At 44.2% G+C, this 18684-nt stretch overlaps 1 protein-coding gene across 1 annotated transcript in view; it reads left to right on the forward strand.

Annotated features, from left to right (window-relative positions):
- Nucleotides 1-2902: 2902 nt before the first annotated feature.
- The window catches only part of prox1a (prospero homeobox 1a), a 34226-nt gene continuing 18444 nt past the window's right edge, over nt 2903-18684 (forward strand). The window contains exons 1-5 of the mRNA XM_046382912.1: nt 2903-3062; nt 6532-6947; nt 7154-7783; nt 7961-9199; nt 13727-13834. Of these exons, the coding sequence (XP_046238868.1) occupies nt 6597-6947; nt 7154-7783; nt 7961-9199; nt 13727-13834 (2328 nt within the window). The 5' untranslated portion in view covers nt 2903-3062; nt 6532-6596. The remainder of the gene's footprint in view (nt 3063-6531; nt 6948-7153; nt 7784-7960; nt 9200-13726; nt 13835-18684) is intronic.

An 18684-nucleotide genomic window follows, 5' to 3' on the forward strand; every position in this document is an offset into this window, starting at 1 on the left:
ATGACTCATTGTGTGGCTATAAAGTAGCAAAATCCTCTATTTTTTTATTTTTTTTTTGTAGTTAAAATATGGCAACTGCCCTCTTTTTCTATGCTTTTTTTAAAAAAAAATAAAAATGACCATTATTTCCTTTTTACATGTAATCTAAATTTCACCATTTTCAGCTGCAAAACTGTCCCCTAAGTGAGATTCAACGCTGCCCCCTCCTCTTTACAGAGATAATCCATGTGCACGCACACCGCACGCCCCCACCTCCCCCAACCAATATTTTGGCCTCACAGTCAGGAGGTTTTGTTTTTGTTTTTTTTTTAACCTCTCAATTATATATTTTTCTATAAGCTCATTTCGTAGACTTTTACTGACGTCTCCAAACGAGCGCGAGTGCTCCTCATCCGGCTGTGTGTTTGCACGCAGATGCAGAGGCGGGTTACAGAAAGGCATCACCCAGGGCGCAGCGGCTCAAATGGGTCACAGCTTTTGTTAAGTCTGTGGGGGGAAAAAGAAAAAGTTTGTTGCATTGTGATGAAGTCAAGTTGAATTGTCTAATAATTGGCTGGAGATCATTAGAAAATCTCGGCCTGTTTGCTTCTGCATGCGAGGACAACCTGTGTAGCACGGAACGCTCATCCATCTCCTCGGGGGAAATATTTATCGGACGTTTCTGGGTTTTAATATTCCTCTTTTCTGCAAATTTACCCGCACGCCACAGCTGCAGCGCACTTTAAATTATTGTTAAACTTCGTGTAAATGCCGATTATTCCCGTGCGCACTTAAGGCAAGAGGAGAGATGCCGGATAAGTGGCGCTGCGATGCGCGGCTCTGACGCTGCTCATCTGTTGGACAGCAGTCCGCTGATATTTAATAAGCTAATGAGGAATAATTATGAAATTCCGAAACTACTTCCAATGACCTCGAGTGAACCAGGAGCGACAGAATAATTCAAAAAAACTGCTTCATTTCAATTACTCTGAATGACAGGTGCGCTTTTTATTTATGGTAGGAAATGAGAGTTTTTCCTGCGGTGGCCCGCTGAGCGTACGCATTCACGCATACCTCTGCACTAACACACGCTGCAGAAACCTCCATCTTTACTCCGCTCCAGTTACTCCACAATCTAATTTCCCGTGAATCTGTTTTAAAATGAATTCAAACCAAAGATCTTGACATTATAAAGCGAAATCTTTTCTCACATTTTGTTTTTTTTCTTTAGGCCCCTGAATCTGTCTTAAGAAGTTAAGCTTCACGTACTCACACCCCCACTTTTTCTTCCCCACCGTGTATAGATTATTCTCATGAACTTCTCTGAACAATACTTTCCGCTTCATATTTTTTCTGTGTGTGTGTGTGTGTGGGTGTGAAAGATTTTACTCATATGTTGAGCCCTTGCGGGATTTACTCACGATCGTCCTACAGGACCAGTCTGTGAGACAGTTCTGTCATTTTTCGACCTGCGCACTCAGAACAGAGAGCCGTGAATCACCGCCATCAGTGAGGCTTGGTATGTAGGAACTCAGCCTGACAATGCAACTCCGAGCATCCAAACAATTCAGTCAAAGAGGCCTAACTGTAATGAAAAGAGTGTTTCATAAACTATGATGAGCAAAGGTGGAAATTGTAAGCAGAAGAAAATCTTAAAACAGTTCAGGATTCCCCTCGTTAAGCCGTCAGACTCTTAAAAGGCCTCAGCGCGCTGTTAAAAAATGTCTCCGTTTGCATATCCCCGTGATTCGGTTTCATCTACAGCCGGACATCAGTCTGGACCGGTGGAAACGCAGAGACTCCTCGGACTCGGAGCGAGACTCCGCTCTGCTGGAGTGTCCGTGAGCAAAACACTGATTCACTGAGCACGAATCTCTGGAGAAGAGCGGGGTTTCCCCGGAAGAACTATTATTATTAATTACCATTATTAATCTGCGTTTTTGGAAACTTTCTTGGATTGACAAGGCGTACAGACGCGCACGGTTGTTTCCAACCGCGCACAGGCAGCAGCAGCAGCAAAAAGGCACAAAATGTCTTTCATATAAAGAGTATCAGTGGACAGGAGCGAAAAGAAACTGAAAAATTTAGAGCCTGTGTTTATTATAGAACTTAATAATCACTGAGCTGGGTGCATGCAGTGCACCGGTACACAAACACACTGCTGTAGCAGTAAGAGAGTTAAAAACATGCAGAGAATGAAAACAGTCGCTCGAGTGTTTCTTCAATCATACCTGACGTGTTAAAAGTTATCTTTTATTGAACGGCACAAAGGGGGAAGTAAGTCCTCACGCTAAATTTGCTGCTTTGATCTATTAAACTGAAGATGCATGTGTGACACAAACTGGGTATGACCTCAGTAAACAAAAAAAGGCAAAAACAAATAAATAAAAAATAAAACATGGGAATAACACAGAAAAGGGACAAATGGCGCCCTCAAAGTCCGGTTGAAGTTAAACTATAAATTTGTTCTACAGATTCTCCGCGGATGAGAAAGCTTTGCGGGGCTGACTTTCGGTTTACCCTCCGCACCATCCTCCGCGCGTCTCTCCGCTCTGGCTGCGCGCTGTTTTCGTGCGGCTCCTTATAAATAAAATCCACCGTCCCCGGCTCTTCTTCCTTATTGGTCAGGTGGAGCCGTTACCTCACTCCGGGGCCGGTGACGCAACGTCTTCACGTATCCTTCATGTGCGTCTCATCTTGTTTCTTACTGAGAGTCTTGCAGTCGCTCAGAGGGAGAAAGCGGGGTTCGCGACGAGCCGAGAGTGCCGGACGGACCGGGTGCGCTCGATACTAAACACTTCCCATCCCGGGAGGAGAGCGGCGCACAAGAGCAGTGTCTCTCCCTCCCTCTCTCTCTCTCTCTCTCTCTCTCTCTCTCTCACACACACACACACACGTTCCCTATGAATCTCTCTCTCTCTCCTTCGCGCACACACACTTACGACCGCGCGCACGCACGCTCTACATACGTCTCCACTTTGCCGTAGTAAATTACGGCATTGATCTTAACGGCGAGTGCGGATCTGTCTCTTGTGTTCGCCCTTTCTTCGACGGACCGACTCGGAGAAACGCTCGGCATAGAAGTAAGTGCAAACACGTTATTATTTTTTCTCCCTTATGTGATTATTACTATCACCCGTGGGCTCATATGCTGCGTGTGTGTATGAGTGTGTGTGATTTGTCCGACCGCGTCGTGTTCGCTGTAACTTAACTTGAGTTAGTTCGTGGAGACGGTCCATCCTCGCGGGTCCAGACGGTTTGGTTGAATTTTGGACTGTTTTCGGAAACTATTTTTCGCTCGTGTCGACTTTACTCGCGTTGGTCTCAGACTGCTTGTGATTTGTGGCGACGAGGTCTACGTGAACTCAAACCTCTGACACTCTGAAGTGTGTTTTAAATTAAAATGAGGTTTTGTTCGCGGCTCACTCGCTTCACTTTCTCTGCCAGTTTGTTGTTAGTGCGGAGCTCAGCTGGTTTTACGCACCTGCCGTTGCTGTTTGTTGGATTTATTGGTCGCTTTTAATCGGCTGATGATTAACGAGTCATTCAGTAAACAGATGAGCTGTCACATCATATTCTTATATTATGTTTTAATTAAAGCAAATGTAGACACTCTGACAGTGAGTGAAAAACAAAACCCTCCTGATTTCAAATAAATAAATAAATGTCTTTCAGGTCCATGTTATCGATCTGTATCTGGAGTAATTCAGCAGTGAGTCTCGGTCTCTAAGCGGCTTCTGACACTTCATTATCGCCTAAACAAGAGCAAACCTGCTTTAGAAACAAGTGAATTCGTCTCTTCCCTGGTGGCTCAGCGTAAAGCCCACTTTAAGAGAACTTTGGAAGCTTTATAATCAAAGAAATAAAACAAACAAACGAGTGCCAGCAGAGCGGCCGCTGTCATGTCTTTATCGCGGACGAATTGTTCAGACTATGACAAACGTCTCTCTGTATGTGCCGTCCATAACGCCGTGCGTAAAAGTCAGAGCCTGCGTGTTTTCTGTCAGCCTCTGGACAGCGGCGCTCTCCGCTCAGAGCGCACACAATCAGCGAGAAGCAATGATTCACTTCACACGAAAGCTATCGATAATCACCGCGTTATTTGGTTCCTCTTAGAGGTGCAGAAGGAAGCAGGAGGGTGTTATTATTATTATTACCTCAATCTATTACAAAAACTTTAATATCCGAAAGTCCTCTTCGACTTTTCTTATTTCCTTTTGTGATTTTAGTATTTGTATACAATATATATATATATATATATATATATATATATATATATATATATATATATATACAAGTCCAAAACGTGTAGATAAAGTCTTAAAGTTAACTTAGCCAAGAACCACCACACACACTCGCGTACTCTTCTAAATGGAAATGTACCGTCTACATATATTCATAAGCTACTTCCCATTTCAGTTCTCAATTGCAGAGCGAGTTATTCCTGCTCTTCAAATTCAGATTAAGACACAAGTTTCTGTTTTGATACAGAAGCCACACACACACACACACACACTCTCACATCTCCTTTCAGTGCTTCACCTTTGGAAATAAAAGCAAAAAAAAAAAAAAGAAAAGAAAAGATCTCTGGACGTCTTATCACAGCATGTTATCGCAAGAGTCTAAGACTGAGTCAAAGCTTGATTTGTGAGGCGAGTCAAACTAAAAGGTGACGAAGACACAGTCCTCCCCTGCTGTCTTGTGTTTCACTACAGCAAACTGGAAAACTTTCTGGGTGTTTTTTAACACCGGTGCACCCCCAATTTGACCTCAGGCCCAAATTTCCAAATAACCAAGTCTGAAAGCTCTTTGGACCCCCTAACTGTTTGTCTCTCACTCTCACTACCTCCCCTCCATGTGTGTGTGTGTGTGTGTGTGTGTGAGAGAGAGAGAGAGAGACAGAGAGAGAAACCAATAATGCAAAGAGCAATGTGTGTATGCATGTGCTCTGTGTGTGTGTGTATCTGGGTCACTATCCGGCGCTGCGTTGAGGGACTGACTGTTGTTATGAACACACTCGTCTGCAGCGCTGTAAAACTCAGAGCCACGTTCAAACCACCCCTTCTCCCCTGCTTGGAAAGTATTTCATCTGGAAATGGCCCTGGACGAACACAACAGTGTCTGCTTTGTCGGCGACTGCAAAAGCAACTCATTTGTGTCGCTGATTAAGTCTGTGTGTGTGTGAATGAGCACGTTTGCATTTTCTGGGTTTTTTTGTTGTTTTCTCTAAAATGAAAACTGCTCACTTCGTACCAACGCGCACACAGCTCCACTAAACTGTTGTAGGAAGCAGCTTTAATTTGTAAAATATTTCCCTGGACTTGACCCTGGAATCACTTGCAAAGCAGATGCAAACATGTAACATGGAAAACGCTTGTTTTCCTGCCTGCACGCTTGAGTGTGACGGCACGGGTCCAAGCAGACATTCACTTCCACCGTTCGCCTGGTGTAAAATGTTCAAAGCTTATTTTTTTTGGTGACGTTTCTTATATTTTTGTTTTCTCTCTTGGTGGATTCGAATTGATCCACAAGTGCAGGAAAGGTTTAAATCACCTGTAGAGCAAATTCTGCTTTGGCCTGAGACATTTCTTTCTTAAGAAATCAGGTTTTGATGGTTGCAGAAAGCTCACACTTCCTACGGCAGGGATAGTCAGAGCGTCAGGAGACAAACTTAACCTTCATGAAGTGCTTTAACTGCCATCATGTCTCTCTCTACACTTGGAGAAAATATATTCACTGGTGACAAAAAAAAAAGAAAGAAATCTAGCTCTTAATATGCTGCATGTGAAGAAGTTAACCTCTCACGTCCAATAACATGAGATTTTTTATTTTTTTATAAATGAAGTAAGATAAGTGCCTATTTCTTTCAAGCTATGTGAATAAGAAAAAAAAGAAACAATAAGAGTTAAAAAAAAAAAACCTTAGTTTTTTTTCTTGAGAGTGGAGTGAAATCCTTCTGATAATAAGAGAGCCTGTTGATTCTTCACAGCTCCTCACAAGATGCAGAAATCAAGGTTACACCTCAGGAGAGAAGGAGGAAATGGGAAATTATTTTGGTTATTACTGCAGGTGTTATTGCTCTGTGGGAATATATCCTTGAACTATTTTAAAGCTTGTATTTTTTTCTCATAATGGTTCCCTTGGTTTTTGGTCAAGAAAAGTGCGATGAGTTATTTTTTTTTTCCCTCTTTGTTTTTTAGGTTTTTTTTTAATTTGGCTCAGTGTGCTGCCACATTTGTTTCTGTCAGGCATGCTGGTCTGAGTTATGTGAATTATCTTTTATGGTGGTTCACAAGTGGGAATTTTTATATCTGCCAGTGTAAAGTGATTTAATTATACAGCTTTTCAGTTTTGGCACTGGTATATCTCAGTATTCAAAATATATTTTTAGAACCATTCTTCCTGTACAGACAAGCTGAATTTCCAAAGTGAAGAGTCACTTTGATTTTAACCAATTTCTCTCTGTTGAGTTTAGCATGTGTGTGTGTCCTTTTCAAGGTGATATTAAAAGGTTGAAATCACAGTAATTCATGTTCATTTGTCGTTGACCAGGTAACTCCCTTCATCTCGTGTGTCTGTGAGGACCCCTGGTCATGTCCGTTTAGCTCCCCTGCGTGATGCCTGATCATGACAGCGCCACCCTCCTAACCAGACAGACCAAGCGCCGACGAGTCGACATCGGGGTGAAAAGGACTGTGGGTAGCGCGATATTCACCCGCGCCAGAGAGACCCTGCTCGACAGCATGAACCAATCACACGGCATCGATCAGGACGGAGACTGCTCGTTGGTCAGTCACGGCCATGGGCCTACCAACGGCGACGGAGAGAAGTCAAATGTTTTGAGGAAGTTGCTGAAGAGGGCCAACTCGTATGAAGACTCCATAATGCCTTTCCCTGGCGCTACCATCATCTCTCAGCTACTGAAGAATAACATGGGGAAGAACGGAGGGAGTGACTCAGGCTTCCAGGTAAACACCAACAAACACTTACATGTGGTGGTGAAATGCTAAGTCAATTAATCAATTAGCTGATTTCAGTTTATTTAATTAGATCACTGGTTGTAGTCAGCACTTAGTCATGATTTGACTCTTTCAAATAATCACTAAATAGTCTGCAGTCCTCATCCATTGATACAATCAGTCATTTAATTTCCTCCTCCTGTCCTCCATCACAGGGGAATGGAAATCTGTCCAGTGGAGGCTCAGAGATCCAGGCTGAGGACGCCTGCAGCAACTCCTCCCATGAACGGGACAGCCACTCTGACTGCCTCTCTCCAGGGCCTCCTCTTCCCCCTCCACCCTCCTCCTCTTCGTTTGGGCGGCCACCACCTCCTTCAAACCATAACTCCCACGCTCCCTCTCAGCCGCTCTCCCTCTCCTCCTTCGACCTGGACAGGCTGTCGGATGAGCACCTTCGCGCCAAGCGCGCCAGGGTGGAAAACATCATCCGCGGCATGAGTCACTCGCCATTAGTGCGGCCCAACACCACCGATCACAACCAAGAAAGCAACCGCGAGAATGAGAACAGCAGCAACAACAGCAACAGCAGTAATGACCACCGCGGAGACGGCAACAGCCACAACATCAGCAGCCACGACCACAGACGCAGTGACGGCCCTTCTTCCCTCCTGAGCTCTCCGGGTTCTCGTGGCGGCGTGGTCAGCGCTGGCGAGGTCTACAGGGAGAATAAGAGAAAGCAGCGCCTGCCACAACAGCAGCACAGCTTCACTCAGCTGGTGTGTTCAAGGCAGGAGCAGAGACAGGAAGAACGACGGCAGCTTAAACTGCAACTGGAGGACATGCAGGTTTGTGACACAGCACAGTATAGCAGAAGAAAAATGCGACGATAAATACAGCTAGTCTTATCCAATCTGAGGCACACTGCACTATTTTAATTTCTCCTTTAGTTTATTTATGGTAACGGGTAATACTCAGGTCCAAAAGACGTCCTCTTTGACCTACTCTATTCTCTGTTCACTCAGAAACAGCTACGCCAACTCCAGGAGAAGTTCTACCAGATCTACGACTCGGAGACAGAGGAAGAGGAGGAGAACGGCGAGAGCGGAGAGGCCGACCGGGGCAGAGAAAGAGAGGAGGACGGCAACTTGTCGGAGGACAGTATCCGCTCTGATGGCCTAGAGGAGGGGCACAGAGACAGAGGGCGGAATAGCCATGATGACCTGTCTGATCTGGATCCAGGCCTGTTCCTGGACCGGGCCCGAGCCCTCCTCCGAGAACAGGCCCTGATAGATGCAGAAATAGAGGAGGATGTTGATGGCAGGGAGGAGGAGGAGAGGAATGGAGAAAGAGTGATGAAGAGGAGAGGAGGAGCAGCAGAAAGAGTAGGAGGAGGAGGAAGGCAGTTAGCAGAGACGCTGAAGCAGGAACTGAACTGTGCCGTGTCGCAGGTCGTCGACACAGTCGTCAAGGGTTTCTCCTCGCCAAAGCAGGCCGTCAGTCACCATCACGGCTGCCACAGCAGCACACCCGCTGCGCCCTCATCTTCCTCCAACTCATCCTCTTCCTGTCCTCCACCTTTTGGTCCCCTCCCCTCCCTCACCCCGGACTCACGTTTTGGCAGTGGTGCCCTGGCCCTCAGTCTAAACGGCGACGGCAGTCCCACCCCCAACTACCACCCCCCCAACCAGAGGCTGCACTGCTTTGGCGATGTGATCGTCCCGAGTCCGCTGGATTCATTCGGCGGTTTAAGTGGCAGACTAAGCGGTGTGCCAACACCCAACGACCAAACAGAGGCACTGCCGCTGGTGGTGCGCAAGAGCAGTGGAGGAGGTGGAGGAGAGAACCCTAACCTCTCGTCCTCTCTCCCTCCACCTCCTCACCATCCCTCGCTCCACCCTTCTCCCCTCACAGCCTCACTCGGGTTTAGTCCCCCATCTTTTCGCCACCCCTTCCCGCTTCCCCTCATGGGTTACCCCTTTCAGAACCACCTGGGGTCGCACAGTGGCGGCGATGGCTACCCCCCAGGGCCCAAGGACCACCACCGGTCCTCCCCCGACTCCATGGACATGACCCGGGAAACTGTCAGCCTCAGAACCAAAATGGCATCCCTTGGAGGGGGTCATCTCAGTCACCACCATCACCACCACAGGCAGAGCTCTCCAAGTCAACATGGGCCAGAAGGTCTGTCCCTGTCCCTCATCAAGTCTGAGTGTGGGGACCTGCAAGACATGTCCGACATATCGCCCTACTCAGGCAGCACTGTATCCTTGATACTACAAGGTTTGGTACCTGTGTGTGTGTATGTGTGTGGTATATTTTCAAGTGATTAAACACTTCAGAACCAAGGTTATCCCTACAATTGGTTAGGTTTGGGTTGAAGAAGTGAAATTAGAATCAAGATGCATCTCATATTACATACAAATTCAAAGCTGGTTTTGAATTGAAAGGAAATTGAGGCAAGTCAAACTACAATGAAATGGAGACAACAGTAAGAAGGCTCCAGGAGCATATGAAACACGTCAAAATATGTTTAAATGGCAGTTTGACTGTGATGTGTCAATGCACATCTCGCATAAGTTCCTCTAAGCACAAATGGCTCAATCTGTATTAATTTAATTAATACCAACTGTCGGAAAAATACACTTAAGATTAGAAGCTAATATAGTCTATTAGAGCTGGACGATACGACCTAAAATTCATTTGACCTAATTAATGAAATTTGATCAGATCATTTCATTTACTGTCCAGCTCTGCATACCACATAAAGTAAGCTCGTAGTATGGAATTGGGACGTAGTGGTACATAGAAAAAGAAAATGATCGCTGGCATGTAGACCATCACTAGAACTTGGCTCCTAAAGAGTCACACTTTTAATGGTGTCAAACACACTGAGGCAAGTTAGAGGCAGCAGGCAGTGGTCAAATAAAGTCTTTAACATCAATTAATCCACATTAATTGGTTTCCTGGTCTGACCCTCTTGTTTCCTCGCCGAGTGGGGAAGATGAAACAGTCTTGCAAGAGGGGGAAGATTAAACAGGTCGCACGCTGCTCTCTCAAGCTCTTTTAAGTCTGTGCAGCAGGTTGTGGTGTTTAAAGGTGCTGAGAAAGGCTAGTGAGCTCCCTCTTCAACACACACACACTCACACTCTCCCACTGTCTGAGACACTCTTGTGCTGTTAGATTCTCTTTCATCACAAAGACTTTGTACATAAACGCTCAAAGGAAATCATATTTCACTGTGTCTCTCTGCACGTGTGTGTGTGTGTGTGTGTGTGGGATAAGACCTTGTACATAGGAGCTCAAAGCTAATCATATTTCAAAGAGCACAGGAGAGGAACAGGTGAACGCTTGCCCTTATTGATGGGGGCTTTCTAAATGTGAGTGTGTGTGTGTGTGTGTGTGTAATATCTAAACTGTAAACACTGATCTCTTTACAGTTTTTAGCTCAACGTCTTCCTCCCGCTCCTTGTCGATCTCTCCTGCTCGTTTTATTTGTTGGCCTTTGCTCGCAGTTGCTCGGCAGCTGTGTGTGCTTTGCTTCTTTTCACAGTGCCCATACGCACACACACACACACACACACACACTCCCCTTTCATGGGGTGTGCATGTGGACAGGTGTTTGCAGGTAGCTGTTTATCTTTTCGTTCCTAACCTTTCAAACGACGAGGGCTTCTCCCGGCGACTATGCATGCACACACTTTGACACACACACACACACGCGCGCACTTGAAGAACAAAGTGAAAAGAAAAATAAGACTTTGAACCTGACAAATAGGAACTCCTTGCAGCTGTGATGGGGATGTGATCACAGTGTCGTCTTCAAAGCCAATTTAGATGTTGCTTTAATTAAAAACAGAAATATTTGACACGTCTCTTGATCCTGTTGAGCCGTTTCATTCCGAAATGCTTTTCCATTCACTGGGAAGAAAAAAAAAAGTCTTTGAAATTGTACATTAGTATTTCAAAAGATACTGACCACCCTTCAACCCTCCCTCTTTTGTTTTGTAGGTAAAAGAATCTAAAATTGTTTGGTGGTTTCAATTTATTCGCAGAAATCCTTCAAAATAAGTTAATATACTTTTATATAAATTGTTCCTTTTTTCCCCAGTGAATTCAGCATGGCAACTTCTGAGCAAATTGTAACGAAACTGCTGGTTCTGAAATGATGTTGACTGATCATTATAGTGGACAGACAGTAAATTTGCTGACAGCAATTTAGTCAACAAGAAAAAAAAAAGCTTCTCCAGTGTGACAATGTGTTGCTTTTATCCTGCTCCTCTCACTGCGAATGGGATATCTTTCACTTTGGGACTGTTGCTTTGAGATTATGACTGGCGTTTATTTTTCTATTTTATGACATTTCATGGACTGTATGATGACTCTGTTAACTGAAAAGACAGACTGTCTGATGCACTCCTGACTCTTATCTTACTCAACTGCACCTGAATGGCATTTTAATCAGAGTTCCAGTGACTGAGCCGTCCTCGGCAAATTCAATGGAAGCTTACTGAAATTACTTAGGTCAAAATGTGTAATTATGAAATAGTTTTACTGCCAACTGAACATGCTGTGTAAATATAAAAAAAATATATAAAAAACACAGGATCCATTCAGACACACCATCCACACATTTCCTTAATTTTTGTACGATCCAAACACTCCAAAAGCTGTCTTGGCATAAGTCACGTCTTAAGTGTAGATCAGTCTCTTAAGAACACACCAAACCTCACTGATATTGTCTCACAAAGGCCACGTTTTGCATAAACTTTACGCTTTCCCACCCTGCAACATGTCCTCCCTCAGTCTGAAAGTGACTGTTTGAACTTTTCTTTGTCCTCACTCAGTTTATACTCTTGATTTTGTTCTCTTTCTTTGCCTCTAGTTTGGATTTGTGCTGTAGGGATAAACTGGTGATGGCACTGTGGGCAGATTTAAAGAGAGTTAGGTTCAGGTGTGCTGAATTGATCACAGTTCATCTAATGGGCACCCGCACACAAAAACACACACATATTCTCTCCCTCACACACACTCCCTCTCTCTCTCTCTCTCAGGTCTGTGTATCTTTAATCCTTTGTACAGAGCTGAGCAGATGTCCTCCATTCATTTATGAATTTATCCCTCCTGCCTCTCTTCTTCCAATCCCTCCCCACTCACACACACACACACCTGGCAGCAAGGTCAAGTTACAGCTGATACAGTGAGCTCTGCGCAAAACACGCACACACACACACAGACACACACACAGATATTCACAGATGTGCACCAGAAAAACACACACACACACACAACAATGGGAAAGGAAAAGGAAGAGCAGTGGAAGTAAAAAAACATCAGTAGATGTTGTTAATTCACTGATTCACATTAACCACTATCACTCACACACACACACACACACACACACACACACACACACACACAGACATGTCATTTGTTTTTTTTTCCCTCCATCATATTGTTCCAGACTGTGGACTCTGAGTCACGTGTGTGTGATTTAGAGTGCGTTCGTGTAGTGAATGTGTGTGTGCGTCTGTTCACACACACACACACACACACACACACAGGTTTATAGTGACAGGTTGGTATGAATGTTAACCAGGTGATGGTGTTGTTGTCCGGTGAGACCTGACGTATCTGCTGCTAAATGAATGATGGACGACGATACGACTCGCCTCCCGCTTCAGTCACTGAAGCAAATTGATCAGTGTTGTGTTGTGTTGTGCTGTGTTGTGTTGTGTTGTGTTGTGTTGTGCTGTGCTGTGCTGTGCTGTGCTGTGCTGTGCTGTGCTGTGCTGTGTTGTGTTGTGCTGTGTTGTGGTACTGCAGTCACTTCCAACCTCAGATTGCTTTATGTTGTCATCTTGGTTACTCTTTTCTGGTCAGTGCAGCCAGTGCAGATTTCTCTTCTGCTTCCTGAAGCTGCTCCCTCTCTCTTTTTTTCTTCACTTCCTGTCTTGCCCTCTTTTCCTGATTGTCGTCTCTCCCTCTTTCCAGCCATATAGGGCCTCTGGGGTTTCTGTCTGTGTGTGTGTGTGTGTGTGTGTGTTTGTCTGTGTGCTAATTGACCTTGCAGGGGGGTTCCATTGATTGCCTCATCCTCTCTGATAGATTATAGGGCTGTTAATGTGGTGGGGAAATGGCAGCGCGGTGGGGCACAGCTGTTGTCATATACACACACACACACACACACACACACACACACACACACTCTGTACCCCTGCAACCAGGGCCTCCACAGTTATTATTTTCCTTGTTCAGACAGTGGGATAGGCCCCGGGGCTGCAGAGCCGGCGAGATGCAGAAATGAATGTGGGATTTGATCCAAAGCCAGCAGGTGCTCATGTTTACTTTTACTCAGGGTGCAAAACGTCACGCCCACCACAGAACGGGTTTTCTCCTATTGTGGCTCTGAATTTTCTGTGGCTGTGCTGTCACCCTCCTGACTTTCACCAGAGGGGTCGCTCCTCTGAAAAGAAATATCTCTCCCTCCGTCTCTGCCCCTAATCAGCCTGTGGTTAAACAAATCTTTCATCTTGCACTTACAGTGGCTGCTGCTAACCCTTAATGAATAATCAAGAGAAGGTAGCATAGCTTCATGCCATTCACGTACTGCATCTTCCCATCCTTTCCAGGTTTGAGGACACAAATGCAAGGGACCCTAATTCCCTTTTGTCCAAGATGGCTCCCCAGATACACATAAGAGATCTGACTAGCAAAAAGAAAATAATTTAAACCTCCTCAAAAGCTCTCATGGAAACAACTCGCTGCCTCCTTAACGTGTTACTGTTCAGATTCAGGAGGGACTGTCTCCCAACCACCTGAAGAAGGCCAAGCTGATGTTCTTCTACACCCGCTACCCTTCCTCCAACATGCTCAAAATGTTCTTCTCCGACGTCAAGGTAAGACTTTGTCCCATCTTTTATCTTTTTCTCTTCTCTGAACCTCTTATAAATGTTTTCTCTTAAAACTGATATTTTTACCCAGAGATTGAAGGGGATAAAGTTTTTGAGCAAGGACTCACCCCCCCCACCCCCATATTGCTCTTGGACATTCAAAACTACATACAGAAAAAGGTCAGGTTTGCATTAGATTACGCCTGAGCCATGTTGAGATAAAATCAACAGTATGCATATATGTTTCTGGAAGGAGATGGGAAAGAGTGACTCATCGCCTGACCTGAATACACAAGTGATGTGAAGAAGTCACCGTCAGGCAGCGTGTGGACACAAAATTCAAAATTCAATGGCGTCAGATCTCAGGAATCACATCGGTGTATTTTTCAGTGACAGATGGGGCAGATGAGCTGTTGTAAACAGGTGTGTGTCTCTGTGAGAAGCACTTTTATTCTCCATGATTGTGTTTTTTGTGTTTTGATTTCCTCGCCAACTTTCACTGGCAGATAGCCTCACACTCATCTGTCTATGACTTTTGTGCAGTTTGTTGTTTGATACTATTCATTTTCATTGTTTGTTTGTTATTCCGTTACTCTGTATGTGTGTGTGTGTGTGTGTGTCAGACTCTGTGGCGCAGATGGGTGCTCCAGTCTGTCACGTCTTTGCAGCATAATTAGAGTTTCTGGCCTTAATCGGCGTGGAGTAGGAGAGGGGGTGTAAACGCCCACTTTCCCTCTCGCACACACATAATGTAACCCCCAACCCACACACGCACACACAGACCTCAACCTCGAGCTCCATTTGACCTAAAACAAACACACACACACACAATGCTGCTTTCACTCTCACTCTCACTAAGATAAAATGAGAAGCTGAACTTTTCTTTCAACGCAGAAACAAGACAAATCATGGCAGCTTAAGTTTGACAGAAGACAGGATGCACGGGTCAAAAGAACAGAAAACGTAAAGGAAGGAAATAAAAGCACGAGGGAACTGAACCGAGTAAGTGGCAAGACAAGGAAAATGAAAAAAAAAAAGTAGATGATGAAAAGATGAAAAGAGTGTGTGTGTGTGTGTGTGTGTGTTGGGGGGGGTTGAGAAAATGACAGAGGGAGGGAGGGGAGGACAAACAAATGAAAGAGATGACAACAGAACAACAGCTTTAAAACAAAGGCGCTGATTGTTTTGTGTTTACTGGCTGCTACGTGTTTTGCAAAGGAGCATACGGCTCCTCTACGGATTCAGGACGCTGTATTCAAATGAGCAGCCAACACACACACACACACACACACACACACACACACACACACCAGCTGCCCTTTGGCTCATATCTGAGGTGACCACTTCCTCACGGCAGTGCCACATCCTCATCAGCTGCCATGAGCAAACACAAGGTTGCTAAGCCTACCTGCTCCCAGAAAAAAATGGGCATCACAGAGCACAGTCACACCTCAGTTTACTGTTACTCAGATAATCAAGTGGAAAATGTTCAGTTTTTGTCAAGCAAATATAAATAATCCAACCAACCAATGCTTTTAAAGTTTTTAATCCCAAAAATGTCCTGAAATTTTAGGTGAGCGTTTTTTTTTTTTCCAGTTTAAGAGCTGGCACTGATAATCCTTAAAGATTTCCAATAATAATAATAATGATAATAACAATAGCAGCAGTTAGGTGTTATGTGTCCTACTCTGGCACTGGTCCACCCCCATACTGGCCGTCCTGTGAGCTAACACATGTTGCTCGGTGACAATCACAGCCATCTTTAAAGTCAATAATCTGTTAACTAATTAAATGTTTGAGCATACATACATACGTGCTGTCAGTCCTTTCAAATTTTCAAGCTTTTCCGTTTTTCCTGAAGGCAGATTAATGTTTTAAAAGTCTTGTCAATCTTCAATTTGATGACGAGGAAATAATTTAAAACTGCTATGTGCTGACATCCATCATTTCTCATAATCAGCTTACTTAACAAGTCTAAGTTTCAGTTATTGGAGTAAATATACTTGGAGAATGAATAAATTAGGACTAACGAGTTAATGCGCAGGCTCAGTGTACGAGTTTATCTTTTGGAGACTGATATTAGCTTTTAAAATTAATCTAGACTCCAATCCGTGGGTTTATCGCCAAACTGATTCAATTAATCTCTTCATCTCGACAAACATGGATTAAGATGAGGGGATATTTGCAGTGCTTTGGCCTGCCACTTTGCTCAGCAGACGGACAGTATTACAGGCTCGATCTGTACCCGAAGTCACACCGCAAACACCGGGATTTATTGGAATGAAAACATCTTTCTACTGGAATCTACTGACCGAGCTTACGAGGCCTTTATTGCTCAGACAAAAACCTTCAATTAGTTAGGGTCAGCGATTCAGCGATTCCCTTTAATCTATCAGAGAAGATATTCAGTGTTATAATTGTTAAGGTCTGCAATAGGAATAGGCAAGGGAATGGCAGACTCCGCCCCGAACACTAAAAACTACTCAATAGAGACATAATTACTTAATATGTGCATTTTGAATAGCTATTACTGAAAACATGCAGACAAACAGAGTCAAAAAGAGGATTTGATTTTCTCTTAAGGATGAAACTGACACAATATTCTACATTTCTCAAATAAATTCAGCAAAGAGACTGAAAACCAGCATGTTTTCCTCCCTTGTTTGTGGCATTTTGTCCCAAACCCGCTGCCTTCTCCTGAACATAATGTTTATTTATGTTGAAAAGGCTAAATAATCTCCTTAGACTCTGGAGCCTTCGGCAAACGGGACTCAAACAGGAACAAACTGTGCATTTTGGGGGGACTATTTTTTCAAAGTGGAAGAACACACACTTGGTGCTTTCCAGGAGCAGGATGGTGTGTGACTGACTCAAAATAAACTACAGTGTGTGTGTGTGTGTGTGTGTTCATAAGGAACACATTACCCAGTGTAACGGAATGACTCTTTGATGTGTTTTTTAGTAGTTTTTGGGCAGCTCCATGGTACACAGGAATCAGTATTATGAGAAGGAGCAGCTCATTGCTGGTTTCGTCGACAAGGAGACGACATCTACACTCTTATCTTTCAAGGAAATAATGGTTTCTTATTATTCCAGTTTCATGCAAATAATTGTTTATAGTCAAATTTCGCTTTAATTGAGTTGTAATCCCACTTAATCCAGCATATTTATCTGTGGGAGGAACTCTGCAGATATTATTTCGCCTAATAAAAAAATGAATCATGGATAATCCTATTTGTGATGAGCGAAGCTGTTCTTTTCAAGGCTTTCATAGTGTGTGTGTGTGTGTGTGTGTGTGTGTGTGTGTGTGTGTGTGTGTGTGTGTGTGTGTGTGTGTTGAGGACTGAGTGAGAGAGAGTGAGCACCCTGTTGCTGTCTGTCTATGCATGTGTGTGTCCTCTTTCATTGTCCCACTGCATTCATTACCCTCATCATTACCATATTTCCAAAATCCGGGTCAATGTCTCTTTCTCTTTTTCTCTCACCCTCTCTCTTACTCCTACTCACCCCATCCCTCCCCCCTTCCCTCCTTCCCAGGGAACAATAAGTAGCATGTGTTAGGAGGATCAGGCAGATTCACTGTAAGGGAATTAGGGCCCCGAATGGCTTCCCCTAATTGGACTTGAATGGACTTTGTCTATGGGAAAACTGGTTCTTAAAGACGAGCCTCTTACGCACAATGGCCGCCTCGCTCGGTGTGGGAAGTGGGTTGAGCTGACGACTGTTTTAGGCACAGATGAGCAAACACGCATACACACACACACACACAGGATCTTGATTGCGCAGTGAAAGCTCTTGCCTTCTGACCAGACAATCATATATGTTAGCATGAGACGCTGAGGTCCCTGCCGTCTCGTCTTGAGAGAGTCAGCGAGAGTAATTAAGACCTCGTTAAGACTAGAGGAGTTAGGATTAATTAGACACTCACTGGCTCAGGGAGCTCCTTGCGACTCGCACACACACTCTCACTCACAAGTTCCCTGCCAGCTGAGGGCTTTTCCATACACATGCACACACACATGCATACAGTGAACACAAAGCGGTGACACATTTATCAGCCAGAGCCCTGAAGACTCTTTCCTTGAGAGGCTGGAATGACATCTCCATGTCGCCATCTCAGCAGGAATCAATTAGCGTCCAACTGGCCTCGCACCCGTCTCGTCAATTAGAGCTACACAGCCAATTTGGCGACGTCAGGATATGAACAAGCAACAGCTCGTCTACCGATACAGATACATCTGAACTTAATTACACAGTTTAAGTGTTTGAATGACAAAACATATAAAAACGTGATGCAAGATTTTCTCATGTGAACAAAGAGGCGTGCAGCATGAAACACTGTTGCCATATTTTTTAATCATTTTTGCTGTCTTTAAATGTAACGTGAAAACAAAAGTTTATTTACTTATTTTTTTAAATTGCTCACCATCTTAAAACAGAGAACAGCTACTGTTTTGTGAGCGACAGGGTTTAAGGTTACGGCGGCCTGGCAATATTTTACACCTTCTTTCTTTATGGGAAAATAATCTGAATCAAAGAATGGAGTTAAAAATAAATAAATCTAAACCTAACGTCAAAGTACAAAGGCCAAAGGGTTCAGGGTCCAAAAGACAACCAAAGAGTGAAATGTAAGGTGTAAATAGTTCTAATATGTAAAATCTGAAGAAACGCTGCAGGGCGAAAGCTCAACATAAACAAGATTATACGTATAGTGACTGAAAGTTTCTTCTTCCTTGAGATTCCTAACTTTTGGCAGACGGCTACATTGAAAACTGCCCGAAAATTGCCTCAGAAACAACTTCCCTTGCATTGCAACTGTCTAGTAAAGCAGAAACGCCTCACAACATCATTTAAAA

The sequence above is a fragment of the Scatophagus argus genome, chromosome 24, assembly GCF_020382885.2.
Source record: "Scatophagus argus isolate fScaArg1 chromosome 24, fScaArg1.pri, whole genome shotgun sequence".
Taxonomy (NCBI): Eukaryota; Metazoa; Chordata; class Actinopteri; family Scatophagidae; genus Scatophagus; species Scatophagus argus.